This window comes from Corylus avellana, chromosome ca4 (genome assembly GCF_901000735.1).
Source record: "Corylus avellana chromosome ca4, CavTom2PMs-1.0".
Lineage (NCBI taxonomy): Eukaryota > Viridiplantae > Streptophyta > Magnoliopsida > Fagales > Betulaceae > Corylus > Corylus avellana.
The window spans coordinates 7733922-7744091 of NC_081544.1; the positions used below are offsets into that span (position 1 = coordinate 7733922).

Below are 10170 nucleotides of genomic sequence, written 5' to 3' on the forward strand. Positions count from 1 at the left end.
TCCAATAATAGCCTAAAGCAAAAAGCCAAGGTCTAGACAAAATTTCTCTCTCTCTCTCTCTCTCTCAAAACCAACACAAATGGATCTCCAATATGTCCTTTTCAATGTCCAAACCACTCTCTCTCTCTCTCTCTCTCTCTCTGTGTATGTGTATGTGTAAAAATGATCAACACAAGTATGTCGCCAATTATCTTAATAGCCTAAAGTGAAAAAGCCAAAGGTCTAGACAAAATTGCTCTCTCTCTCTCTCTCTAGAAATGACCAACACAAATGGATCTCCTATATGTCATTTTCAAGTTCCAAACCCCTCTCTCTCTCTTTCAATGACCAACACAAATGGATCTCCTATATGTCATTTTCAAGTTCCAAAGCCCCCTCTCTCTCTCTCTGTCTCTCTCTCAATGACCAACACAAATGGATCTCCTATATGTCATTTTCAAGTTCCCCCTTCTCTCTCTCTTTCTCTCTCTCTCTCTCTCTAAAAACCAACACAAATGGATCTCCAATATGTCATTTTCAAGGTCCAAACCCCTCTCTCTCTCTCTCTCTCTGTGTGTAAAAATGATCAACACAAATATGTCTCCAATTATCTTAATAGCCTAAAGTGAAATAGCCAAAGGTCTAGACAAAATTGTTCTCTCTCTCTCTCTAAAAATGACCAGCGCGCACAAATGGATCTCCAATATGTCATTTTCAAGGTCCAAACCTCTCTCTCTCTCAATAGAAATGACCAACACAAATGGATCTCCTATATGTCATTTTCAAGTTCCAAACCCCTCTCTCTCTCTCTCTAAACTAAACTAAACTACTATATATTAACAAACACATTTGTTAATTTCTTTTTAATCTAAATAAGAATATTATCAAAGAATTAAAATAAGAATTAAACACAAAATAAACTTACTCAATAAAAAAATGCATTCATATCTAATCTTAATGACCTAATAATTTTAATTTTGAATTTTTTTACTACGAATTTAATTACAAAAGAAATTACCAAAAAATAACAATAATTATCAAAATTATTATATATGTTTTGAGTAAATTAAACCTAAAATATATATAAATATATACATTTAAATTGGTGAAACAACACTAAGCCAAACATCACTAAATTGCTATTTTTTTGTAGTGATATATGAAAATGGTTGAAAGAATAAATTTTATTATTTTCCTAAACTAAAGCATTGTAATACGTTTGCAAATTTTCCACACTGTCGTCACTATTCTTCACCCAAGTAAGAATTCTTCACACAGTTCTTGCCTCCACCAGCCTTCAGACCAAATTGTGCCTTCACCAGCTACTGTGTCTATGTTATCCATTCATCTTCATGTTTTCCGTACTGGCAAAATATGTCCAATGAGGGAACGTCACATGGCAAGACGGTTATATAAAGAGGAATGTACTATATATCAGTATAAAGGAGGCAACCATTGTAACTGTTGAGATAGTTGTCAACCCTGATAGTAACGATGCTTCAAAGGCTTGCTAAGAATGAACAATGATCAGTAGTGACAGACCGCGAAGGGAGGTGTGGAGGTTGTGCCACCTCCGATGCTTAAGTGAGAATTTGATTATAACAAGAGTAATAAAATAGAGAATAATAATAGAAAGTATTCAAGAGTAAAATTTAGAACGTATGGCTCCTCCTTTTATAGAGGTTATGAGTGAGTGGATGAATCTTGGTGGGACTCTTACTCGACATCTGGTTTCAACCGAAGATCATCTCTTAAGATAATCTGGGAGATTGAGTACATAAAACATCATGTGTCTAGACTCCTTTTTGGAGAGATTTAATTGGTTTTGCTCTCATTTGGGTGGTTATTCCCAGATTAGATTTGTTGGAGAGTGATCATGCTCCCTTGATTAGGGGGTTACATGATTCTGTAGGCAACCACTTGATATGGTGCGTAGTCGCATGATTGGATGCAGACCCAGCAATGATTAGACGATCGTGTCCTAATTTGCAGGGACTTGGGCTTATAATTAATGCTATAGTATTTTAGTGTGCCGTGGGGCTCTGATAGGGAGTGGGCGTTGCGAGATATTTTGTATCAAGAGTAGCAAATAAGAACCAATTCAATTCCCTCATCATTTACGCATTGCCTCTTTCACCCCAAAAAAAAAAAAAAAAAAAAACTCTCTCCATTCCATTGTTTCTCAAAGAGAGCCATTTTTACGGGCTTAAGCATCATATGCATTCCCGTTGGCGTAGTACCCGACAAGTCTCCATACTCATCGTTGCTCATCTTCTATCCATTTTGTAGGTGGCCGGTCTTAGCTGACCCTTCGGCGTGCGGTCAACTATACTAATATTTACAATATATAACTTTCTTAACTACTTCTAATGCAAATATCCCATTACCCTCCTACATGTACCATAACAACTTGAACTCTACCCCTATTTAGTATTTTCACGCCGTGTTGTCTTTTTTTCCTTATTCTATTATATTACATGAATCTTTAGTGAGAAAGATCCTCTTTATATTTTCTAATGTTTTCTCTAATGTTTGTAATAGCATGCAAAAACACCGCCGATCAAATCCATGATGCGAGATGGGAAGGGTCTCGTGTTATACTGTGATGTGTTTTGCATGAGGATTAATGGACGATGAACAGCAGTACTGGTACGGACACTTATCCATGATATCTTCTCCTTCTTAATCAAGGTATACTCAGGGATGGAGCCAGAAAGTATTCTGGGTAGGGGCCAAGGCAATAAGCTTAGGAAAAAAAAAATCAGGCATAATTTTTTTCTTTTATTTTTTATCATCTAAAGTGGTGGTACAATAGTTCAAGAAAACTCCCAAAGTGATTAAGTACACACTATAGTATAAACTAGAAGAAAGAAAGAAAGAAAGAAAAATTAAAAACCCATACTGAAAAATCACACAAAGAACATTGTGAGTTTAAGCAACAACCATGAGACGAGAACATAGTGAGCTTAAACCGCGTTAAAGATAAAAACAAATTACTTTGCATTTCTTCTGTGTTACAAATTGCGTTTTTTCATTTATTTTTCGTTTGGAAAATTAAATCAACACATGAAAGTATCATCTAAATTTCAAATTTTAAGGTCTTGATTGTGAACTTGTGCTTGTTTGGGGTTGGAGAAATGCTAAACATCCCAAACTTTTGTTCCAAAAGTGTGTTTTTTTTTTTTTTTTGACATGTCCACACAAGGGAAGGGGGAAGGGAGATTCGAACTAGTGACTACCGCTTCATGAAGCGTGGTCCACAACCAATTGAACTACCCCTTAGGGACTTTTGTTCCAAAAGTTGGTTCCCAAATGATGTGTCACCATCTCATGAGTTGGTGGCACACTTTCCAAAATAATAAATCTTACGAGATTGTGACATCATTTGTGAACTAATTTTTTGGAAGAAAATTTAGGATGTGTAACATCTCTCAAACCTAAAAGTCGGTTACTCATTTTCAAATCTTTTGGCCCTTACCATTAAAAATTGTAGTAACCTTATTTTTTGCCCTAACCCATTAAGTTGGTTACTCATTTGAAATTCGGCCCTACCCACTAAATTTTATCTTTCTTCAACATTTTGTTGTACATCTCGTTACCATTATAACCCTAAGAGAGATGGCTCAAAAAAAATTTGGGTAGGAGTAGTAGAGCCAACAAATTTAGTGGGTGGAGCCAAAAATTTTATTGGGTAAGCCCAAAAAAAATTGTGGATAGAGGCCAAATTTTTTTTTTTTTTCTAGTTAGGCAAAAATAAAAAAAAACTAATGGTTTATACCGTATACTAATATTATATCTTTAACGTTGTCAATTGGTTGGAGAGGACACTGGAACTTTCTTTTTTTCTTTCTATTCAATACCAAACAAATATTACAAGGAAGCAAAAACCAAGATCCAGGAGGTAGACTCTAGACAACATGTCCAAACAAAAATACAGTGCTTCAAATAAGTATAACAAATTAAAAAATGGGCCCAACAAGGGAGGAGAGAAGGAGAAGCGGATGCAAACAAGGCCCATACCTCCTCCCCAAGTACTCATGAAAGCAAGCGGCGGGTAAGTTTCTTTGAGAAAAAGTGAACTTCTCTCACTAAGAGTTTATTTAGAATTACGTTTGAAAAATAGAGCTTTTAAGTTAAAAAAACACTTTTTAATAAAAGCTTCATTTTTAGCTTTTGCTAAAAGTGTGTTTTGACCAATTTTAAGCTTTTTGAACCCTTAAAAATACTTTCAATTTTATTTACTAAACGTATACTTTTTTCTTCAAATGGACTTTTTAAGTGTTAAACGCACTTTTAAGTCTCTCAAATGTCTCTCAAATGCTCACCTAAAGAGGCTCTAAAACTAGAGAGAGAAGCATATAGCTATGTTCGACTCGAACTTAAATTCAAGGGTAAGAAAGATGGACGAATTATCCAAGGTAATAGAAAAAACAAAACAAAAAACAAAACAAAACAAAAAAAGTGGAAAGCATAAACTGGATTTTGTTTCACAGATAATATCAAAAGTAATAATAATTTAAAAAATAAATAAATAAACTGATATTAAACTGAGAATTTATTTAATGGCACCAGGCAATACTGGCTATATATCTGACTGTACAGCTAAATCTTAAACACAATGAAAGTTCTCAAGTCAACACTGAGTACATTTATTTTTGACAGATAACTTCAACTTGAAGTATTATTCCAACACAGTTTTTAACCTTTTTTTTTTTTTTTTTTTTCTTTTAACATGAACTCTTCCTAGTACCTGAAATTTACAAAGTCTTCTTATGTAACAAAGGGTCAGAAATGACTTGGGGCTTGAAATCTGGCTTCAAATAATTAGCAAGCAACTCTGCATACACCTCATAACGGGCAGTCATTCGGAAGCCCCACTTGTCTTTTAGCTGCCTGCAAAGGTTAAGATCCATGTCTGAGATCAACAACCCATCCATGTTGCGGGAAAGAGATGGAGTGCAAGAAGCATCTGGGGCACTAAAATGGCTGGATCCATAAAAGTGCCCAAAATCTGCATGTTGTGGCTTTCCATCACCCGAAGTGAATGGATTGGGGAATATCTCAGTCCCAACTCGGTTGATTGACCCAACAAAGTAACTGTTTGCTATTGCAGCATTTCGGGCCTGTAAAAAAGCACAAGATAATATGTCAATTTCAAGTAATTCTATTAAATAGTTTCCTGTACAACTGCCATGTAATTGAATGACAAGGCAAGAGCTTGTAAAAAAAAAAAAAACCCTGATTCAAAGGATGATTTTTACAGTAAGTCATCCTGTTGTACAAGAGTCATCATTACTCGTCAATTATGTACCATTATCAGAATATATAATTGCAACATGAAGAAGCTTTTGATATATCATGTTATTTACTGCTAAGAAGACTATTTAACTATCGTTATTCCTAATGTCAAGGTGCCAAAGTTTAAAGAAAGCATAACATCTCAGAAGCAAAATCAAGATTCAAAAGAGAGAAATCCATCACAAGAAAGTGAATTTTTATAATAAAGAAAATGGATAGAGAATGACCTCGATGGGCCACATTGGTTCACTGAGTTCGCCAACAGTAGCAGAAGGGTTGAAAACAATTTCTGCACCGTTCAAGCCGAAAGCTAACCAATTCAAAGGATGGTGCCTCCCATAACAGATATTAACACCGATCTTTCCATAAGCCGTCTCAAAAACAGGATGCCCTGTGTTGCCTTCCATATAATATGTGCTCTCGTTGAAGTCTCCAACTCTTGGTATATGGTTCTGCCAAAAAAGCTAATTCCATTATGTCCTCCAAAAAATAAAAAATAAAGATACTGTAACAGCAGAAACATTATTTAGCTTACTTTCCGATGCTTGCCAATTATGTTGCCATGATTTCCAATTATAACAGCAGTGTTCCAAAGAGTCTCTCCATGATTGACATCCCTCTCAAGAATTGAACTTATAATGACCATATTAAATTTAAGTGCAAGATCCTGAAGAAATCGTGTTGATTCCCCATCAACAGGCTCTGCAAATTCACACCACCTCTTCTCTCGCGTACAAAAGGCAAATGGCATCATCCATGCTTCCTGTATTAATTTTTTAAAAGAAATGTTACAATTTCAGACTTGAGATGGAAGTGAATCAATAAAAGTATTTCGAGCCACATGCCATAACTTACTTGCAGGCATACTATGTTGACTCCTGAAGAACCAGCCACCTCGATGATTGGCTTTAGTTTCTGAAAGATAGCCCTCTTTTGGTCCAGAAAGGGGGCAGTTGTTGGAAGAGATATAGAGTTTTGAATAAGACCAACCCTAACAACTCTAGGTGCTCTCAGTAATTCTTTGTCAGCATGAAAGCAGAAAGCCTGAAAGGATTAATATGAAAATTCATCAACAATGTAACAGCAAATATTTAAGGATTGTCATCTGATACTAATAACACGCATATGTTGCATGTAGAATTCCTAAAAAGTCCTGTCTCCACATTTTACAACAAAATCATATTTCTTCATCCCACATTATGTGTTCTCCTTTTTAGTCTGTCCCAAACTAGATGAAAGTTTCTAATAATGAAAGTGTATCCATTTATCTTCCTATGAACCCACATTTTCCCAAATTTTAACTTGACCTATTTTAAAAATTTGAAACTACATTTCTTGCCCCGTCTAAGACCATTTGAGCAGTGTTTGTTTCCTTAAAATGCATGCGATTTGTAAACTTTCAAAAACTGCAGGACGGATGGATTATACTTAAATAAAAATTCTAAAACTGAACCACCAAAGCAACAGGCAGGACAAATGCCTACCTGAAGGTCAAAATCATGTTCTGAAGAGAGAGCTTTAGTGGATTCTGGGAGAACTATCGTATCAATTGCCCTTCCACAGTTAAGCCCAAGTAGCAAGCGGCTGACTTCCTGCAAAATAGTAATAAAGTTTTAAGAAAATATCCCAAAATGTGTACATGTGGTGAATGCACAACTTCCATCACAATTACAGAAATTTTAAAGTTGTGCATAAGCAAGGAGAACAGGTTAACTTAACTCCCCCACCCCACCCCCGAAAAAAAAGAAGAAAAAGATCAAGTACAAATTAATACACAAAACAAAGAATGAACTAAAATTACATTCCATTTATATTTTTCAATGTATCATATGGATATTCAATCACTGTGATGCGACAAGAAAACTGCTGTGAAAATGTTTTCGATGGATTCATATCTGATAAATATATTCAACAAGTGAATGAAACATGGAGAATGGAACTTTTAATAGATTAATAATCCCAAATTCTTGCTAAAACTACTTCCTTAATGTATTCTTTTGTTGTATGGACTTTTCAACACTAGCAAAGTACTCATGTCAAACAGGTATGCTACACCAAAAAAAAAAAAAAAAAAAAACTTCATTTTACTCTATACATATTGAAGACTTGCATATTTCGGCTATCCAATTATGCTCCTTGGGCCTAAATTCTACAATTTGGCGAGTAGACAAATCTAAAGGCCAGAAAAGCTCTTACAGGCAACATGCTCAATGCAACACCACAAATATTCGACTATGATCTACAAATTGTGGATAATTGAGTTCAAATGCATGCATGGATGGTACTTTCGTGATTGTTTAACAGTAAAAGGATGTAAGAACTAATATACAAATGTCCACATAGTCGACCATATTTAATTCCACTCAGCTAACTATAGGTCCCATAAATTCTGGAATTCTGGTAGCCAGGTTAGCATTGAGATGGTTGGTTTCTCAGATCATCAAAACTAGTCGGACAAAACTGAGTCTTTCTACAGTTGGTTAAACAGATATGATCCATAGTATGGTTGCTTCTAGTCCTTGTGCTAAATTTAGAAAGACTTATTTCCCACATGATCTTTCTGGGCCGATTTTCACTGCAGAGGAACCAAATCCTTAATCAAATAGTTTTGCTTTCTGGGTTCAGTTTACACGGCCACAACAATTGCAGATACATATAAAAACCAAATCCTCCAAATCAAAATTCTAAATTTATTAAAAAACTCCAAATTTATACTGGGTTTGCAACCAAATCCACGAATTTCAGTTCATTCAATAAAACCAATACTTTCTTATTTCAGTTCATTCAATAAAACAATTACTTTCTTAATCGTTCCAAATAAACTAGTCGCTGATATAAGGAATCGCCAAGTTTGAAAACACTGAAGCACACTGTAAGTGCAATAGTACAGAGAGTTCACAAAACGAAATTGATCAAACAAAGTTTCGGATCAGATTCAAACCCGTTGAGTCAATGACCCAGATACATATATATCGAAAACTTAGCTCCAGCTGATAAACCCAGAAAAAAAATAAGTGAAAAAAGGGGGGAAAAAGAAGAAGTTAATGACCTGGAAGATCTCAGGCTTGAGGTTTGCGCTCAGGAGAGAGTGAAGTGACTCGTACCCACAAATGGAACCGTCTTTCAGGGACTTGCTTTCTTCCACGCCTTCTCCATTTTTCGTTTCAACCTCCTGGTTTTTCTCCATTTATTTTTTTTAGTTCTTGCACGCAGAGATAGAGGCAGAGAATGGTGGTGGAAATGGAATGAGTTTGACTCGGACGACGAAGACGATTTGTCTCTCTGAATTATAATAGTAAAAACTTTGAAGCGTGGGCTATTGGAAATTATCCAAAGTGGTTGGTTACAGAGTTGCGGTTGTGGGTGCGGCAAATGGACATGTTGTAGTGTTTTGTTTTTTTATTTTTTATTTTTACTTTTTTTATTTCTTTTTACGAGAAAAGAAAAAAAAAATGAAAATTACATGAAAATAAAATACAAAGCGGACAAGGCTATTCTTAGAAACATTGAGAATTTGTTAAATAAATGACTTGGCCATCAAAGTAACAGGTACAATCAAAGAAGGCAGCAAAAGTAGGCAAAGTTTTGTAAATAGAACAAACTATGGACTTGCTCAAAAAAAAAAAAAAAAAAAAAAGGAACACACTATGGACCAGTAAGGGACGTGAAGGGATATGACGGTCTTGAGACCCTTCAACTCCATCTGAATTCCTAATGTAGAAGACACAGAAACAGGACATGACCCTCGAAATATCCTTCAACCTTCTCTGAATCTGGGCAAATGGGCAGGTAGTTGCTTACCAGTTCTAATGACTCCAAATAATTGGCAATGCGATTTTGCGAGTTAAAAATCATAAAAATTGTGTTGTTTGAGAATATGTTTTTTTAAAAGTTGTGGATTGAAAATAGAAAATAAAAAATAAATTATACTTTTAAAATGAAGGTAAGTTAGTGTTTTTAAAAACGCAAGACTTTAAGTTAAAGTACAAATTCAAAAGTCAAATCGCAATTTTTTATCAAATGCTTGACTATGCTTAAAAATTTACAATCTCAAAATTTCTTTTTGGTTCTTTTGAGAATCTAGTTATCATTTGGTTATTTCATCTCAAATATATTGTTGAAGTAGATTCAGGAGCTTTCAAAATACAAAGAGATGCGCATTTTGTTTGCGAAAAATTTTCCGTTTGGCATGTAACTTCAACATATAGTTGTCCAAAGCGCGACCTTGTTTTTTCCTAAGCAAAATGAGTACTTTAGAGCATTCAAAATGAGCTCGTTATATATAGTTTTTCTCTAAAAAATCTAACAAAACTCATAAAAATACCCATTTAACAAGCTCCATTTTCTACTTTATATTTAACTCCTATCATAGATACTCCCTACATTCCGAGAGCCAAAAAACTAAAGTTATATAATTTTTTAAGCTTATTTTTTACCCTCCTCTCTCTTGATTGGGTTTAAAACTAATAAAATAATAAAATGTACTTAGAGTAGAAAAAGGTATAAAGAGTTTGATATTTGACTCATTTTAAAAGTGGCTCTCTAAATTTGATAAAACCTCAAATTTAGCTTTTATTTGAAGAGTCTATTGTGAATACTCTAAACTCAACGAGAAGAACTTTTGGTCAACATTTGTATACATACGGTTGGGACAAAACCCGCCTAATCTCTTCATGATTTGAGAGGTTATCAAGCCAACTTGTGCTGCCAACTGATTGGCTGCTGATAGACCTCGACTTGGGGCTGGTAACATGATTTTCAATTCTAATTAAGTTGGGTGTGTAAAGTTTCATAATCTAAATATAGTAAAGAGAAAGAAAGACACAAAATTAGGGTAGTTTGACCAATGACCTACGTCCACACATTAAAGATTTTTCTTGGCTATGTCTTTCC

The 10170-nt window shown here is 34.8% G+C and overlaps 1 protein-coding gene across 2 annotated transcripts; it reads right to left on the minus strand.

Annotated features, from left to right (window-relative positions):
• Window positions 1-4511: 4511 nt before the first annotated feature.
• LOC132178676 (beta-ureidopropionase-like) lies at window positions 4512-8564 on the minus strand. 2 transcript variants are annotated; one of them, XM_059591168.1, is made up of 6 exons: window positions 8327-8564; window positions 6762-6869; window positions 6133-6321; window positions 5813-6040; window positions 5505-5741; window positions 4512-5102 (listed from the first exon to the last, which is right to left on the minus strand). In XM_059591168.1, exons 1-6 carry the CDS (start codon window positions 8462-8464, stop codon window positions 4737-4739), a joined length of 1266 nt encoding a protein of 421 aa, XP_059447151.1. In that variant the 5' UTR covers window positions 8465-8564; the 3' UTR covers window positions 4512-4736. The 2 variants fall into 2 exon arrangements, with proteins under 2 accessions (XP_059447151.1, XP_059447153.1); XM_059591170.1 differs by having other exon boundaries at window positions 5505-5729; window positions 8327-8563.
• Window positions 8565-10170: the final 1606 nt, after the last annotated feature.